Source organism: Pelmatolapia mariae, linkage group LG15, assembly GCF_036321145.2.
Source record: "Pelmatolapia mariae isolate MD_Pm_ZW linkage group LG15, Pm_UMD_F_2, whole genome shotgun sequence".
NCBI lineage: Eukaryota > Metazoa > Chordata > Actinopteri > Cichliformes > Cichlidae > Pelmatolapia > Pelmatolapia mariae.
The window spans coordinates 36,387,357-36,405,300 of record NC_086240.1 but is presented as its reverse complement, the minus strand read 5'-3'; the positions used below and the strand labels follow the sequence as shown (position 1 = coordinate 36,405,300).

Below are 17,944 nucleotides of genomic sequence, written 5' to 3'. Positions count from 1 at the left end.
GTTCAGTAGAACTGATAGATTGTGGGTAGAAACTGTCCCTGAATCTGCTGCTGCGAGTCTGGATGCTCCTGTACCTCCTACCTGATGGAAGGAGTGTGAGAGGTGTATGGCTGTGGTGAGTGGGATAAGAGAGGATCTGTGGGGCCTTCCTCCTACAGTGCTGTCTGTAGAGGTCCTGGATCCTTGTTCTTGCTGATGTTAAAAGGGAGATTATTGTCCTGACGCCATAATGTCAGGGCTCTTAGCTCTGCAGTCCTCCAGATCCTCTCACAACAAACCCCATTTTTCTATTCAGATCTTTCTTATTCTGTATATTCAATATGAACACCATACATACATTCCAGAGGTTTTAGGTTTCATAGTTAAACAACAAATAAAAAAAACTGCTCATTCCCATGTCAGCTGGCCTACAGATCACAAACATCCAAAATAATGTAACAAATTGTGAATAGCGTCAATTCACACTCTAAGGTATTGGAGAGAATCCCAATAATGGAGCAAGCCTCTATGAGTGAGCAATTTGCAATGGTGGGAAGGAAAAACTCCTTGTAATAGGAGGAAACCTCAAGTAGAAGCAGGCTTGGGGACGGACAGCCATCTGCATTGATGTACTAATCTTTAAAGCAGAAAGGTTTGTTTCCTGAATACAAACTTGGAGATTCTTCCACAAGGAGGCCCACAAGTAAACCAGCAGTCTGAGCGTGAATTGCTTGATTATGATATTTCCGTATTATGAGGTCTTTAACAAGGGGCCAATAAAAAGAAACCAACATTGAAGAAATAGGATCTCTCTTTCTCATCTGTGCTTTAGTGCTTTGGATTTCAGCACTTTCAGAACAGCCTGTTTATGATGCGTGCATTCAGTAATTCTAATTAAACTGTTTCTGCAATTTCTAGGGCTGATTACAATAACCTCAATTTCTTGTGAACTTATGGGTGATTCAGGCCTTTAAGACAAGCCTTTAGTTCACTTCATGGATACATAAAACTATAAAAGTATCATCCACACAGCAATCAAACTATATGCATTGTTTTCTAATATTACCTTGTAAAAGGAAAGCATGTATAATGTAAATAGAACTGATCCTAGCACAGAACACTGTGACCAACTTATGTTAAATAAAATTACTCCCAATTTAAATACACAACTGTCTATCAGATATGTGACCGCAACCACAGGAGTGCATCTTTTAATACTAACAGGATCTCTGTAGTAGAATATTGTGATTAATATTATCAAACACTGCACTGAGGTGTAACAGAACAAGTACACAGTGCACTTTCAGAGGCCAGAAGATATTTATAACCTTCACCAGTATGGTTTCTGTGCTATGGTGTGTTTCCGTCAGTAAACCCGGACTGAAACATCAAAGAGATTATTTCCTTCTCAAACTATGTTAGTTTTTTACGAACTTTTGAAATTAGAGGAAGATTGGTCTATAGTTTGATAACTTTAGCTGGAACTGAAGTTTTTTTGTTTTTTTTTTGAGTAGTGGTTTAATTAGAGACAACATAAAGTCTGCACATATCCCATTGACAAGAGAAACTGATCAGCACTAGTGAAAGTGGACACTGTCTAAAGGACATGACTTTGAAGACAAATTATTGCAAGAGTCATTTAAAAATCACCACATACAAGGTTTTAATCGTCTGAAAATCGTCAGATGGGGGAAAAAAAAAAAAAAAAAAAAAATTAGTCAATGCACTACAAATATTTTATGTTACATAGATTAGAGGTCTTTCATCTGCAACTCAGACATCGGCAGCATCCCACAAAACAAGCAAAAATGTGAACATTTGTCATTCTCAACATCCAACTCATGAGCAAGGACTCAACTCTTATCAAAATATGCTTTGCACATTACAGTAAAAATTAGCTTCTAAAGTAAACTAAGTGACAAAATAAGAACAAAACATATGGATACAAGTGTATTTCTTTTTACAAAAGGTAAAACGAAATCATACAAACGGTTTAAATTTACACAATGTATCTGACAAAACCAAGCATATTTTTCACAGCGAACCTGATCCGTTCCATTTTATTCCTCCAGAAAAGCAAGTGTGCTTCAGGGGCGTGAGGTGCAGGTTTGCATTTAGGACATTCAGTATTCACGTCTTGATTAAGCTGAAAAGGTCAGAAGTACCATTCTGGCACAGAAGGGGGATGGAAGGTCTGAGGGGTCTAAATAAAGGGCTAAAATGCCCATTAACAGTTAAATATATACCAATGACGCTTTGTGGAATGTCCAAAAGCTCTGAAAACTGATGCAACCAGAGTCCTTTCAAAAAGTAAAATAGACTAAGACTTTAGTCATCAAACTTTATTTTCTTCCCCTGGGGTTTGCCTCCAAAACCACCGCCACCTCTTCCACCTGAAACAAGAAAGACGGGCAACTTAATCTACCAGGCAGCATGTTTAGCTATTTTACAAAACAAAGATAAAGAGGCCCACTTAGACATCGCTCTGTTTCAGTTAACTCTTGGAACAACAAATGTAAAAATCTACCGGCTTAAAGCTGTAAGTCAGTTAAAAGAAGACCATAGTAGCCACAGGTTTAGGAGTTTAATCCCTTACCTCCAAAACCGCCGCGTCCGCCTCCGCGTCCACCTCCACGAGGTCCTCCTCGTCCTCTTCCACCGCCACCACGACCACCAAAACCGCCAAAGCCACCACGGCCTCCTCTGCCGCCACCTCGACCGCCGAAGCCGCCACCACCTCGGCCTCCACGGAAGCCACCTTCACCCTTGGGCTTGGCGTAGTCCAGAGTCACCTTGCTGCCGTCAATCTCGCCATCCTCCATTGCCTCCTTAGCTGCTTTGCAGTCGTCCTCATTGCTGAAGTCCACAAAGCCGAAACTATAGAGCCAGACAGGTTAGGGGACGAGATAATGGAAAATGATTCTAATTAATAAATGTAATTCTAATGCAGTGCCATGAATTAAACTATTTTACTTTGTTGGGTGAAGTACTGGTTTTTAAATAATTCATCTGAGCAAAGTAGTCTAATTCAAACCACATCGAGTCTGTTTCACATCAGACATGGGCAACTGCCACTAAGGCAGCTGCCTGTTTAACTGCGACTTTGCTCTCCTTCTCATACGAAACCGTACACTGTCATTGTTAGACAGAGCGGTGCTCAAGAGAAGTGCTGACGAAGGAGAAGGAGTGTTTGCCCCTGTTCAAACTTACCCTTTTGATGACCCTGTATCTCTGTCTGTCACTATCCTGGCTGCTACAGCACCCTCAAAGGCATCCTTGAGGGTCTCTTCTGTTGTGTCCTCAGAGAGACCCTTGACAAACAGGGTTTTAGTTGGACCTGGTAGAGAAGATGGCATCATGTAAATAAGCAAAATAATACCCATTTGGGCAAATCTAAACAATTCAACAAATTTAAATTCATGGAAAGATCAGCTCAGGACTTGACTATCTTTGAATCTTCACAGAGTTTCAGGAGATCAAGATGTCATCACAGCTGGCAGAGTCTTAACTAAAAAGACAACTGATTGGTTTCATGACCTACCTGAGTTTCCCCTGTTCCAATCTCTGCTCTGGCTGTACTCCAGTCGGATTGATCGGCCTTCAATTTCTGTGTTGTTGAAATTTTCTAGAGCATCTTTAGCATCATCTGTGCTCTCAAACTCCAGAAAAGCAAAACTAAGGAGAGAAGAACAACGATAGAAAAAGAGTCAACATCTGTTTTGAAATACTTCATCTGAATGTCTTGCTGAGGGCTATTAAGGTTAAAATGTTTTAATTTTGTCATTTTACAAAGTTTACTGTAATTGTCGCACAGCAGATATAGGCAACACCCATGTAGGTGGGCAGGCCTGTTCTAACTGTGCACTGGCTCTACTTCTCGTGCGAATCCAAGTACTATCATGAGGAAGACTTACAGGAGCTCAAGAGAAGGCGCAGGTGTTTTACACACCATGACTACATTTTAAAGATTGAAAGCCCTCGTTGGGGTTACCCGTGGCCACACAGACACTCACCCTTTGGGTCTGCCATCTCTCTGTGGAATCCTAATAGAAACAGCTTTCTCAAATGTGGACTGCAGCACTTCCTCTGTTGCGTTGAAGGAGAGATTGTTCACGACCAGGGTTTTGCTGGCCGCTTCAGATGCTACAAAAAGAAAAGATGAAACATTTTTCAGCCGTCTTATGTTATATGTTCACTATAGATCAGTACATTTGCAGAACTGGCATTGGCCATACAAACACAGAAACTTTCATTAAGAGTATAGATACTTATGCATTATAATAATTGAAATTATTAGAACTGCTTGTTACAAGTAGTTTGTCTCACAGTTCTACAAAATATTTCAAGCTTACCTGATGCTCTGGCTCCCATGTGGCTCTTCTCTCCAGTATAGTCAATGATGATGGATCTCCCCAGTACTTCAGACCCCTGGGTCTCCTCCATCGTCCTCTCTGCATCAGCCTCAGTTTTGAACTCCACGTAAGCAATACTGTAAAAAACAAAACAAAAACATGGAACATACTCTTAAAAAAAGGAACTGAGTGATAATGATGAAACGTAATCAGCAGTTCATGTTCTACAACTACTGCCCATAACTTCAACTGTTTACTATGCTATCTAGGATTATCAGTCCAAACTTGTAGAGTCTGAGTTAATAGTAATAATTTAGATAATCAATAATTATTAATTGCTGTGCTTCTTATATAGTTTTCCCAACCACTGTCTAATGTACGAAACATTTACAACCTAGCTTTTTTTACCCTTTGTTTGAAGTATTCTGGCCAGGAGGCACCCGGATTTCTACTGCGTCTTTAAAGATCTCTTTCAGGTCATCTGCCGTTGCGGAGAAGGGAAGGTTCTTTACAAACAGTGTCCGTGCGTCCTTCTCTGTGGGCCATATGTCAGTGTCAGTGCGAGTACAGGAACAAAATTATTTTCCACCCACAAAGAAATGTTTCAATTCATGACATCCATTACCTTTTTTGCTGTCTTGCGAGCCTTCTTTGCTGCGGGCCTTTTCCAGTTTCACTTCCTGGCCCATGACCTTTTTGCCATTGAGCTCCAGGCCCTTCTGCAGGTCCTCCTCAGATGCAAAGTCCACATAGCCAAATTTCCTGTAGAGTTAAAAATGCAAGCAACATCAGACATGCCACCTTCAATGAATTTAAGTGTCACAGACCAGTTTCTTTTTTTAACTTTACCAATAAAACAAGGGCGCTGTCATGCCATTTACAATGACAGGATACTTTAATATCTTACCATAAATTTAGCTGGTTAACTGTTAAATATTAACAAACTAAGTAAACCATTAACTTGTTTCTATCAACCGGCTATGGCAGCCAAACTGTCTTCAGATGTTAATCTCAACTGTGTCATGGTGATACAAACAGAACAAGTCAAACACAGCTGATATTTGCAATACACTCAAAATCAATCACTTATACCCAACGAGTGCATTTTGATAGGCAAGAATAAGCCAACCAGAAGGAATTAACTATTATGATTTGTTTTAAATGTAATTCTTACTTGTTTCCTCCTAACCGGACATCTGTGATCTCAAGGCCGTTCTTGGAGAAGAATTTCCTCAGTGAAGCCTTGATCTCATCAAAATCTTTGCTTGAGTTCAAGTTTCCAACAAACAGAGAAAACGCTGGCAAACAGGAAAACACTTCAATTACTTTTGGTGTAAAAATGCATTATTGATATTTATGCTGACATAAAGGAGAATTTTATGATTAGCATTAAGCCTCTTGTTGATAAACGTAAAGAAAGCTTATTAAAACAGGCAGAATATATTTATTCTTACCCTGTCCTTCTGACTTTGCTTTCTTGGCAGGTGGAGTGTCCTTTTTGCTCTCAGCCTTCCTCTTCGCAGGTGTGGATGTGGGTTCTGGTCAGAAAGGAGAATGACGACAAAAACAGCAAGTGAGTGGAGCAGTGAGTCTTCACTGTCCACATCATCAACAAAGACTAAAGTACAGTACATAAGCCATATTACAGCACACACACATCTTTAATATAGGGTGGTGGTCACTTTTAAGTGACTTTATAAAAACTGGGAGAATAACACTTTCACTTAATTTTTATTTAAAATTTTTTATTTTTTTTTAAACTCCCAAACTTACTTTCTTCTTCCTCCTCATCATCGTCGTCCTCCTCATCGTCATCTTCTTCGTCATCCTCCTCATCGTCTTCAGACTCTTCCTTGGCTTTAACCATGCCTGCTTTCTTTGCCTTGGTGGCTGCTGGAGCAGGAGTAGTGTCCATTTCCTCTTCAGAGTCTAAAAAGCAGAATCAATGCCGAAGACGTAAATCTCACAGTAACTGTGGCCGAATTCAAGTGCATTGAAAACGAGTATTACTGTGTCAGATAGTTCAAAAGGTGACATCATACGTGATCAGTATTAAGTCCCTTGTTGATCATCATACAGTGTTAACTATTTCAAAGACAATGGCTCCTGTTAAAAACAAAAAAGAAATGTGAGGATCAGTCTTACCATCATCATCATCTTCATCATCATCTTCTTCAGATGACTCTTCTTTAGCAGGCTGAGCCTTTGCAGCCTTGGCTGCAGGCTTTGCTGGAGTAGCCTTCTTGGGGGGAGGGGCTTCCTCTTCTGACTCGTCATCATCATCATCATCATCATCAGAGGACTCCTTTGCAGGCTGAGCCTTTACTGGGGGCTTTGCTGCAGGCTTAGCAGCTTGCTTGGCTGCCTTCTTGGGTGGTGGGGCCTCTTCTTCAGATTCATCTAGACAAGAAAAACACGAGTTCGTTTGTTTCGTTTTAATTGCAGAAATTTTCAACAAAACCTCTTTAGAGTTCAAAAAAGGGCATTAGGTTGTAACAGCGATTGAGGATAGGACCGGCAGACAGCAAAATACACACCGGTACCGAAGACATAGCGCTGTCTTTGTTTTTCCTCCGTACATTACACACATGAGTACTAAACAACCACATGCATGCCAAGAAATGGAGGATGTTTTGCGATGCATTACATCACCAGACTGTTAGCACAAATACTTGGATCAGATTAAAATGAAGCCATCGACAGTTTTGTTAAAAACACAGTACAACGGCAATTACTATCAGTCACACAATACCAAAAGCCTTACCATCCTCCTCCTCATCATCATCATCTGACTCCTCTGCTTTTGCAGCAGCTGCCTTGGCTGGTGCTTTTTTAGCTGGAGTTGCTTTTGCAGGTGTCTTCTTTGGTGGGGGGGCCTCCTCCTCTGATGATTCGTCTATATATAATAAATAGTAGGTCAATCTCTATATATTAAAGTCCAGACTAAATTACACCTACATACTGGTTATGTGAGATATGAGTATCATTCAATTAGTTTCATTCTGGTCCTTTATTACTTACCAGAATCATCATCTTCACTTTCTGCTTTTTTGGCAGGAGTGCCATTTCCAACAACTTTGGTGCCTTTGGCTGGTGTGGCTTTCTTCACCGCTTTAGGTGGAGGAGCCTGCAGTGTTTAAAAAAAAAAAAAAAAATAATAATAATAAAAAACAGTTAATACCACATTTTACATTTTATTTTCTAGCCATAAAATACTTGAGACAAAGTCTACGTACCTCTTCTTCCTCATCACTGCTGTCCTCTTCGCTGGATTCCTCCTCCACTTCTTTAGGGGGTGGAGGGGCTTTTTTCTTCTGAGCTGCTTGCTTATTTGCTGCCTTCAAAAGAAATCCCGGAATGCAAAAATTGTTATTACCAATGTTTTTGAAACCCAACAATAATGGATCAAATGGAACAAAAGTAGCCAAGCATAGATTCCGGTAAAGAAGAGGGTCTAACAATCATGGCACCCGCTGCAGCATGTCCGCAAACATGAGGGGGCTTTAGGCCACGTGGAATTCCACGGTTAAAATATAAAACAGGAGAGCCGTGCTGCTGGTTCAATAATTAAATCATCAACGGCAAACGGTCACGTGGGTTTAAAATAAGCCACTCAAATGATAACTGTGCGCGCCGATGGGGTTTCTCGGTTTTGGTTGCTTGCCTCGTGTGTCACTCAGAGCAGGCGCAGAACCCACGTGGAGCTCTAGAGGTCGGTCAGCTAGCATGCTGGGTAATTTTACCATTTGCTGACAAGCATTAAAGAAAGAATTATATATATATATATATATATATATATAAACATATATCCCGAACAGTTATCTAGAAAGTCCGTTACATGACAGAAAGTGTTTAAGTGGGGCAATTTAAACTTCACACCGAGAACTACCAATATTTCCACAAAATGAAGTAAATTAGAATCAAGTCCGGGTATGAATGCGCTAATGCTAGTTGTTAAGCTAGCCGCGTGCTCAAATTTTCGGTTTTTACAACAGTTTTCTAACAAATGTTGGTACAGGTTGGCAGGCTGGCCATAAATTGATTTTGTTTTAGTCTTTCTATACGCCATACTTAAGTCGAGAGCGCGCACGAAATCCACACTAAGCAGCGGTTTAGCTTAGCAGGCCAGAAAGCCAAAAGCGAGGCACAAACATGGCTGATCGCACACGGAAAAAGGCGTAGTAAATGCGGCAACACCACCACCATGTTGATTCATTTAAAAAAAAAAAAAAAAGAGGCGACAATCGCTGCTTTACCTGAGCGGACATTTTCTTTTTCCGCGAGTTCACCCCCTTTTTTTTTAACAAACGCACCAACTTCTGCTTAAAGGCCTCGTGCGTAAACACAAGCCCTCTTTCTATCACAAACGCACGCACTATTTTAAAATAGAATGACGTAATCTTACCTTTGCTAACTTCACCATTGTGCTGTTGTGTGTTTCAATAAAACACGAGAAGCTGGACGTCTGAAGATGAATTTAAAAAAAGAATAGCTAATGTATGCACGTGGACCTGCCTACTCGATGGGACATTGGACAGGAAAGACAGAGACGACGAAGACGCGCTCGGTACTCCCCTTCTTCGCGCGCTCTCGCCGACCCGCCCACATGACTATCTCTACCAATCACAAGCTAATGTATTTGCGTCGTGCCCGCGCCTCACCCCACATACAGGAAACATTGAATTTTACTACTCTAAGGAAATACTGTATAACTATTCTCGTCTCACTATATCACTAAATACATGACAAAAATACGAGGCAGCACTGTCAAATCTACCGTGTTTAACCTTTAAAGTCAATGTTATGACAGTCTGTATTTAACATGAACATGTATTATTTACATTGCTATTATATCATTATTATTATTATCATGGTTTTGTTTTTAATATACGTATAGTTATAGATGTTTACAGTTAAAATTTTAAAGAAAACTATTTTCGGCAAGTTCCCGGACTAAACGCTACATAAACCATATACAGCTTATTGTCACATATCCCATGCAGCTGTTTACATGGCCACGTGGTTTGGCACGGTTGCCAAACTATCAACCACGTGTAGTCCACCACGAGGTACACGCTACACTATTAAACAGTGATAGTTCCCAACTAGTATAGTATAGTATAATCTAACTACTTCAAAGTGGGGTATACATAGTAGTTCAGTCCAGTTTTCGTACATGTATTTCATGTAACTGTAACTGTACTTAAAAATAAAAAAACCCTCTACACAGGGGTTTTTCATGCTCAGAGTTTGCCTTTGCAAGGATGACTACACACAGGAAGGATGTAAGCAATAGATATTTGTTGCCTTTTTGGTAGATGTGTGCATTTAAAATGATAATAATAATATTTAGGCTTTTTTTTTCCTCAGTGAAGGAACCTCTTTTTAATTGCCATTAAGTTACTTTTACATTGTAGATAATTTTAAATATAAATATTCATACATTGTTTTTCTGTTGCACAGTTGAATCCTGGAGCCAACCGGCTGATTCCCAGGGCAACATGAAGAGCACATTTGAGTAATTAACCCTCAACACCACACAGAGGCAGCATTGGATTTAACATCACTCGGTCTTACAGACTAGTCTCAGTGAATTACAACTACCTTTGATTTGAGAAAGATAATGTAACTTTATTGGTCCCTTCTTCTTTGTAATAATAATGATAATAATGATAATCTAACCATTCTCTTGAACTTCAATATCTTTTGTAGTCAGAAAGCTCACAGAGTAGCCATTGTTCTACCTGTCTACCTGTACAAAATGTTGCATTCTGTCCAACTTTTGCCCCTTTTCTTAGTCGTGCTGTGACATTCTGGACTTGTGATCACAACTGTAGTTGACTGTGTTTAATTATTACAGTCGTCCCACTGTTGGTGGTTTTAAAGCATATCAGTATAACTGAAAAAACTGTTTTGTGTAAAAAAAAAAACCCCCACAAAAAACAACAACAACAAAAGAAAAAGAGCTACTGAAATTGCCATATTGAAATAACAAAGGTACATACAACTACACAGCAGTGTCTGTGCTGAATTTGCAGAATGAATAGGTATGCCTCTTTGCAAAAACCCTCCTGTCACTCTGACTCTTGTTCAATTATTCACTAGTGTCTTTCAGCAACAATCATATGACCCCCTATGAGCAAGTGCTTTGGCACTCCCTTTTATCAGGAAGAAACCTCCAGTAGAACCATGCTCAAGGAGGGGTGCAATCTGCTGCGGCCGGTTGAGGGTAAATGGATGAAGACAGGACAAAGACATGATGTGGAAAAGAGCCAGAGATTAATAATAATTGAATAGAAAGATGTGTTTAAACACAGTGAGTGAAAAAGGTGACTGAAGAAGAAACACTCAGTGCATCATGGGAATCCCCCAGCAGCCTACACCTATTGCAGCATAACTAAGGGAGGATTCAGGGTCACCTGATCCACCTGATTTGCTTTATCAAAAGGAAAGTTTGAAGCCTAATCTTAAAAGCAGAGATAGTGTCTGTCTTCCAAATCCAAATTGGAAGCTGAAGAAGGGCCTGAAAGCTGAAGGCTCTGCCTCCCATTCTACTTTTAAATACTCTAGGAACAACAAGTAAACCAGCAGTCTGAGAGCGAAGAGTCCTAATGGGGTGATATGGTACTAAAAGAATACAAAAACTTTACAGCCCTTTCATTTTCTTTCTTAGTTATGTTTTCCATGAAGGAGTATCCCTGGCTCCCTATGTTCAGGAAATGGGAAGATTCAATCCCTCTGCATCAATGCCACTTCATTAGTTATGCCTTGCCAGTACAAGGTTGGACCGGAGCCCTTTTTGCTTTTAATTGTTCATGATATAGATTCAACAAGGTGCTGGAAACATTCTTCAGAGATTTTGGTCCATATTGACACGATAGCGTCACACAGTTGTTGCAGCTTGTCAGCATCACATCCATGATGTGAATTTTCCAATCCATCACATCCCAAATGTGTTCTACTGGGCTGAGATTTGGTGAATGCACAGACTATCTCAATACGATGAACTCATGTTGAGAAAAACAGATTTGGGTGATTTGAGCTTTGTGACTTGTTATCCTCTTAGAAGCAACCTTCAGAAGATGGTCATAAAGGAATGCACATGGTCAGCAACAATACACAGGTGGACACAAGGGGCCCGAAATGTTCCAAGAAAATATCCCTCTCACCATTGCAGCAATCTGAATCACTGATACAAAGCACGATGGATGCATGCTTGCATGCCAGATTTTGATCCTACCATCCAAATGATGACCGATCAGACCAGTTTACATTTTTTCAGTCTGCTGTCGTCCATTTTTGTTGAGCCTGTGTGAACTATAGCCTCAGTTTCGTGTTCTTAGCTGACAAGAGTGGCAGCTTTTGCGGTCTTCTGCTGCTGCAGCACATCTTCTTCAAGGTTCAATATGTTGTGCATACTCTTCTGCATACCCTAGTTGTAACAAATGTTTATTGGAGGTACTGTTCCCTTCCTGTCAGGTCAAAACAGTCTCCAATTCTGCTTTGACCCTTGTCACCAAGAAGACATTTTCATCTAGAGAACTGCTGCTCACTGGATGGTTTTTTTTAGAGACTTCTCTTTAAACCCTAGAAATGGTGTTGTGGGATAACCCCAGCAGATCAACAGTGTCTGAAATACTCAGACCTGTCTGGCACTGGCAGCCATGTCTCATTCAAAGTCACTTAAACCACCTTTCTTTCTCATTCTGATGCTCACTTTGAATTTCAGCAGAACGTCTTTAACATATCTACATGCTTGAATGCACTCAGTTGATGTCATGTCATTGGACCAGTAAATTAATTGCTTAATCGTGCAGCTGAACACGTGTGTCTAATTCAGTGGCTGTATTTTAGAATGGTTAAAGATCAAATATAACAACATTGAAACTAGTAAACAAATTCACATAGCAATGTGACCGTGTAGGGCTGTATGCTGGCCTTTGATGAAAGCTTTTATTAACTGGAAGCTCTTCCACAGAACACACTGAATTTAACACAGCAGTGTTGATATATTTCTTGCTGTTGTTCAGTGTATGTTCTTTTTTGTTGTTGGTGGGTGCAAAAAGCTTTTATCTTTGTTTGACAGGTGTTATAACGATCCCCAAACACTACTTCCATTTTATTATTTTATTTTATCCTTTATTTTTTTTTAGACTTATGTGACTCATGTTTCTTGAACACCAGGTACATGAGGTGGGCATGTTGCCTTTGTGTTTTCCAGAGTAGCGTTTACACTTAGTGTGTAGTGTAACAGCTAGGTAGGCAGGCTGTTCTGAACAAGTACTGGATATTACGTTCTTTTCTTTTCAGTGAATTAATTATTGACTTTAATTCGGCTTTAGTTCTATAGCACCGGCCACCTCATAGCCTGTTTTGTATGTGTGTGTGTTTAAAGTTGTATTACTATGGATATGACCTTCCTACAGTCAATAATATAGGTTCACAAAAAAGAGACAAGCACATCTAATTTATGATTGCAAATGTGTTTTCACAGTACACGTGTACTCTCAGTTTGCTTCTGTCAGCTGTACATCTCTCCAGTTTGCAAATCGGTATCAACCTCAAAGTCAGATGCACACATTCACAGCACTCACACCATAAATATCATGTTTCATGGTATTGGAAAGGAAATCCTTGAAAAGACTTTTACATTGACTTCACTGTATTAATTAGCTTGTAAAGTGTTCTCTCTGTATTTTTCTGGCTCTCACCCCCTTTAGTGTAATTACACCATGAAACCTTTGAGCAATGGACCTTTTTACGGTTTCACAACTGACCACAATTTGTTGTCTTTTTTATGCTTCTTTATTATAATCTGGGTGTGTTTGTTTTCCTTTTTAATATCGCACATATATGGGCTTTTCTCTATATGCTTGTCTTGTTTTAAGCCTTTTAGTTTGGAAACTACGAGATAAAAAAGCCATTTTGCTTATATCATCTTTATATAATGCTAAAGTATGTTATTCCTGCAACAGTTTGGCTGTCTGTGGAGGATGTATCCTGTTCCCTCCTCCCCATGATGAATTGGAGAAGCATAAGAGAATGGATGGATGGATAATTATAAGGTGATTTTACTGCTTATTTTAAATAATATCACTCTTAAATTTACCAACTGGTAACTGGATGTAATGTGTGGAAGAATTAGAGGAACATTAGGAGGAAGTGACTTCCTATCATCTTTTTAATTAGTGGTCAACATGATGAGTTATTTTGGGATTACAGCGTTATTGCCTGAATTCTAAAGATCACTTTAAGTCAAAATTTAAGTTTTCAGTGTTTTCTTCTATTTGTGCAGCAAATTTGTGCAAGAGCTTTCGACGGTGTGGGCACAATCATGCCAGGTTGAATGCAGGAGTATAGATGCAGCACCCAACAAATCCTTATTGTTTCATATAAACATGTTATCTGATAACACAGAGTTTCAGATATTTGCTAATGTTTGAAACATTTTTTTCAAAATCCAAGCAGGATAAAATCTTTAGTAAATGTTAAACTCTGGCTCTCTGTACCAAAGTGTGCCTTTTGTAACACCAACCCAACCGGCTACAGCAGATGGCTGCCCCTCCTTGAGCCTGGTTCTGGGAGGTTTCTTCCTATTAAAAGGGAGTTTTTTCTTCCCACCATCAACAAGAGCTTGCTCAAAGGGGGTCGAATGATTGCTTGGTTTTTCTTTTCTTTCTAATATTGTAGGGTCTTTACAAGATAAACCGCTTCGAGGTCACTGTTTTTTGTGAATTGGCGCCATAGAAATGAAACTGAATTGAACTGAATAAAAATGAATGGCGCTCCATCTAACAGCAGGGCAGTCTTTGTTTCTCTTCTGACAAAACCTCCAGAAGCCAGGCAGAAAATGCTCACAAACTAGAATTGACTAGTTTCACGGAACACACAAAGACACACAGATCAAAGATGTAAGTGCACATGGAATGTCCGTTTTATCGTTTTCGAAAACATTTACAACTATTTGAGACAAATGGGAAAAAAAGGCAACAAACAGAATTGACCTACAGTTTGCATCCATTTCCAAAATGTTACATAAATAAAATCCATATTTATAAATATCTCTTTTTTTTATAAACATATAAATAGATTTTAAACATAAATACATTTATGCAGGGAAAGATGAAGTACATGAATGTACAGCAGCAGCAGCAACAATATACAGCTTTGCGGTATGTAGTTTTTTTTACACCATTGTCCGCCATGTTGTACTACGCATCTGTGTTTGTATCTGTTGACCATGTTGTATGTTATACATATATGTACTGTATATATGTATATATACCTGCATATTTATTGTATATATATATATATATATATATATATCTATATTAGGATTTTGTAGTATTGTCATCCAAGTCTTTGTTTATGCTGGTCATGGTGACTTTCGTACCATAGAACAATCATGATGAGTTTTTCTTTATTTTCCCCTTCTGGTAAGAACAAACTCAACTTTTGTCATCCAAACAAACACGTCGTCCAGAGAACTAGAAAAAGAGAGGAAAACAAACGCAAAAGGTTAGACAGAGTCTTTCAAGGTCAGCCTCATGAACACATGTTCATTTATTCGATCTTTTGTTAATGTAATACATGTATCAGTCAGGGAATCTCCAAATTTACTTGTTGGTTCTTTACTCATTAACTCACTTCTCATCTAACCACTTTACTTTAGATTAACTCACCCGTATGGTGTTAACCAATGAAAAACACACTCACCCATTGTTAGTCACTAACACTCCCCCATAGGGATGTCAGAGTTTACCATAAAATCGAAAAAAGGTGTGAAGCCTCAGGACTAATCATGTGTCACTTAGATTCCCCAATACTTAATTAACCCACACAGCCCCCTTTTCAGTTTATATTAAAAACACTTAGTGAAACAAATGCATTTCCAAGAAAGATCTTGACAACCAAATATGTGTGTGAATGTGTCTCTGCAACCCCACTTCCGTCCTCGATATCTCCCTGCCCTTTTTCTTAAATGTGATATATTGTTCTTGTGTTATAGAAGCAGATGGGATCATTCATAATGATGTGCACAGATACAAGAGTGGACTTCCTAAATGCTCACTGGTTTCTTTCCCATACATCAGCTTAAGTGGGCTATCCACTTAAACTATCCTAAGACTATCCTGTTCTAGGAGGTAATGCTACAAGGTTTAGGCTTGATTATTTCCCTAGATTGAATATTTCTAAGTCAAAGGCGGTTAGTGAACCACAATATTTTCCATGTAGCTGAACCATGCAATGCTGCATAAATACATGTGTCTTATGTATATGACAGATAATCCTGTAAAATCATCATTTAACTGTGAGGAGTACCAACAGGAAATTATAATAAATACAATATTAAAAAATAGATTATTATGCCCATTTAATTAACTAGGCCATTCTTTTTTAAAATCCCTGATTGTAATTTGTCTCCGTCTTATCTTTCAGCATTCACTCTTTCATTTCATTTCACCCTGTTGCTTTTGGGCTCTGTTTACATGTCCCTGTTTGCTGCTACAGTTAATGTTGCATAATGTTAAAGTAGGACTGGTATGTGCGACCACTCACCATTCATTGCAGCGCTGCTCCAACCCTAGCATCCCATGCCGCTGATGGTGCCTATCCTGTCCATCTTGTGTCCGAAGCAGCCACTCCGTGACGAGGAGCCAGCCTTCTTGCTTCCCGATTTGTGTTTCCTGTTTGGGGGTTGATCGTTGAGGAGACGAGCCCACATGCCTCTGGCCCGGGTGTCCATCCGTAAATCGCGCAGTAACCGTATCCGAGTGCGCACAGCGTCGAGCCGTTTCTCTCTCTCCTCCGACTCCAGAAACTCCGCCAGCTCCTCGCCCAGCAAACTTCTAAGAGACTGAAAGATAAGAAAATAAATAAACAATCTCTCCCTCAGGCAAATAAATTGTGCAAAGACAAATGCTTTTGATCAAAGTGAAATCTATGGTTTGTGCCCGTTTCAACAGAGCAGTCATTATATGCTAAATGTTTGAGGTAAACCTCAGCTTGGCATATATTCTAACGCTTTCACAAACGTAATGGCCGTGGGGGGACGCGTTGGCATTTTTCTCACAGCACGGCACTCAAGAATTCATTAACTTGTATCATCTAACCAAAAACAACTTTGGAAAAGATCCACGAGACGCTCCAGTCATGAGGTACAAACCTCGAAGGAAACCCCTGAAGAAGGGTGCAGTACTTCTGTTTTATTAAGTTACCGACTCTGACACCTCGCTCTCAAAGTGAAGAAAAAAAATAAACAGACTTAAAACAGGTGCCTGTAGCTTACTTATCTGTTCGTAAAGTAGACTGTAACGAAGACCTCCAACATTCCCAAGTTTTAGTGAGCTTAGCAAATAATTACAACATTATTTCAAACGAGTATTTTTTAAAGGGTCAGCTTTATTCATTCTGGCCAATTCTATGCGTAATTGCGATTTTACGCACAATTTTGTTTTGGTTTGGTAAATCTTATTTTGAGAACAATTAATAAATACATAAAATTCCAAAAATGATGTTGATAGTCAGTATAATAGCTTTTCAGAGTTATTATAAACTAAAAATTCTAATGTTTTCCCCATATGTGGTTTCATTTAAAAAATCGCATATGGGCGATTTAAAGTCTAAAAATATCAAAGGGATGCTCGGAAACAAACTTTCACCGGCTGTTTCGGTTGCATGTCACTGAACATGCCGTCTGTTTGTAAATAAAGTGCAAGTGGACAGGGGTGTTACTCTGTGTGGAAAAAGAGAGGTTTTCCCCAACAGCTTAACAAGAACCAAATTGTGAAATATGATGCGCAAAGCTACTGTCCTGGAGGACCTGTGCCACAGAACAGCTGCTTATTCAGTATTCAGCTTCCAGCAGCTACAGTCCAAACCAATCAAAAGGTTCTCCTAGTCAGTAATAACAATACAAGTGACTTTTTCTTACCTTCTGCTGCGCTTGAGTTAAAGGTTTTGCCCCCATCCTCACTGAAAGTAAGGTGACCATAAGTCCACACGCTACAAAGTATGACAAGTTCATTTTGACAAGTCTAGCAGTTGTTCGGGGATTCCTCTGCGCTGCAGTTCAGATCGAAGGACGTTAGCTTCAGCCAATCAGCTTCTAAACACAAGGAGAGTCCGTTTTTTACTCCAAAGCTCCTCAAGTGCTTCTCTAACTCTGTGTATTAATCCTCGCCGCTTTATAGCCAGCCCATGGTGATGTCATGAAAACCTGCGTAATGGTTCTCCTTCCTCGCCTATTCACTGTTTTTTGTACCTGCCTCTAAGCACGTCATGCCAGGGATTAATTGAATGACACAAGCTCCGGTCATCGCTGTGTTAGAGAAAATGATATAGGCTATAAGCTATCAAAAGGCACAGACTTTAAGCTTTTAGACTTCTGGCTGAGATGCAACAGCTGAAACCAAAGGTGGTTTCAAAGGCTGCGCGTCAAGAGCTGAAGAGCGACTTTGGCAGTGAAATGAATTCTAGGATGCCAACCGCCTGTCCTGCGGAACATCTTAAAAAGACATACAATATGCTGCGCGTGGATGACATATCCTGTTTTCTTTAACGAAGCGAAAATTCAGAGTCTGCTACTGGAATTAAAGGAATTAGGTCATTTT

General features: G+C 39.6%; 2 protein-coding genes and 2 non-coding genes across 4 annotated transcripts; all 4 read right to left on the bottom strand.

Annotated features, from left to right (window-relative positions):
- Positions 1 to 1,617: 1,617 nt before the first annotated feature.
- ncl (nucleolin) lies at positions 1,618 to 8,913 on the bottom strand. Its single transcript, XM_063495794.1, has 16 exons — positions 8,737 to 8,913; positions 7,568 to 7,669; positions 7,353 to 7,458; positions 7,096 to 7,227; positions 6,477 to 6,731; positions 6,105 to 6,260; positions 5,786 to 5,869; positions 5,506 to 5,629; positions 4,957 to 5,093; positions 4,740 to 4,866; positions 4,332 to 4,468; positions 3,993 to 4,122; positions 3,521 to 3,654; positions 3,190 to 3,316; positions 2,576 to 2,856; positions 1,618 to 2,372 (listed from the first exon to the last, which is right to left on the bottom strand). The coding sequence occupies exons 1-16, from the start codon at positions 8,752 to 8,754 to the stop codon at positions 2,308 to 2,310; spliced, it is 2,115 nt and encodes a 704-aa protein (XP_063351864.1). The 5' UTR covers positions 8,755 to 8,913; the 3' UTR covers positions 1,618 to 2,307.
- On the bottom strand, positions 3,022 to 3,148 carry LOC134643920 (small nucleolar RNA SNORA75). The gene has a single exon (XR_010096430.1). It is a non-coding gene; the product is annotated as a small nucleolar RNA SNORA75 (small nucleolar RNA).
- LOC134643928 (small nucleolar RNA SNORA57) lies at positions 6,820 to 6,959 on the bottom strand. The gene has a single exon (XR_010096438.1). It is a non-coding gene; the product is annotated as a small nucleolar RNA SNORA57 (small nucleolar RNA).
- A 7,002-nt stretch (positions 8,914 to 15,915) lies between the features above and the next one.
- Positions 15,916 to 17,358, bottom strand: nppc (natriuretic peptide C). Its single transcript, XM_063496398.1, has 2 exons — positions 17,266 to 17,358; positions 15,916 to 16,188 (listed from the first exon to the last, which is right to left on the bottom strand). Exons 1-2 carry the CDS (start codon positions 17,356 to 17,358, stop codon positions 15,916 to 15,918), a joined length of 366 nt encoding a protein of 121 aa, XP_063352468.1.
- Positions 17,359 to 17,944: the final 586 nt, after the last annotated feature.

Coding starts and splice junctions, on each gene's coding strand:
- ncl (XM_063495794.1), bottom strand. Junction 5,630..5,785: donor AGCAAAGTCAGAAGGACAGG/GTAAGAATAAAT, acceptor CCTGTTTGCCAG/CGTTTTCTCTGTTTGTTGGA. Junction 4,123..4,331: donor CATGGGAGCCAGAGCATCAG/GTAAGCTTGAAA, acceptor TTCTTTTTGTAG/CATCTGAAGCGGCCAGCAAA.
- nppc (XM_063496398.1), bottom strand. CDS start 17,358: ATGAACTTGTCATACTTTGTAGCGTGTGGACTTATGGTCACCTTACTT. Junction 16,189..17,265: donor TAACTCAAGCGCAGCAGAAG/GTAAGAAAAAGT, acceptor CTTATCTTTCAG/TCTCTTAGAAGTTTGCTGGG.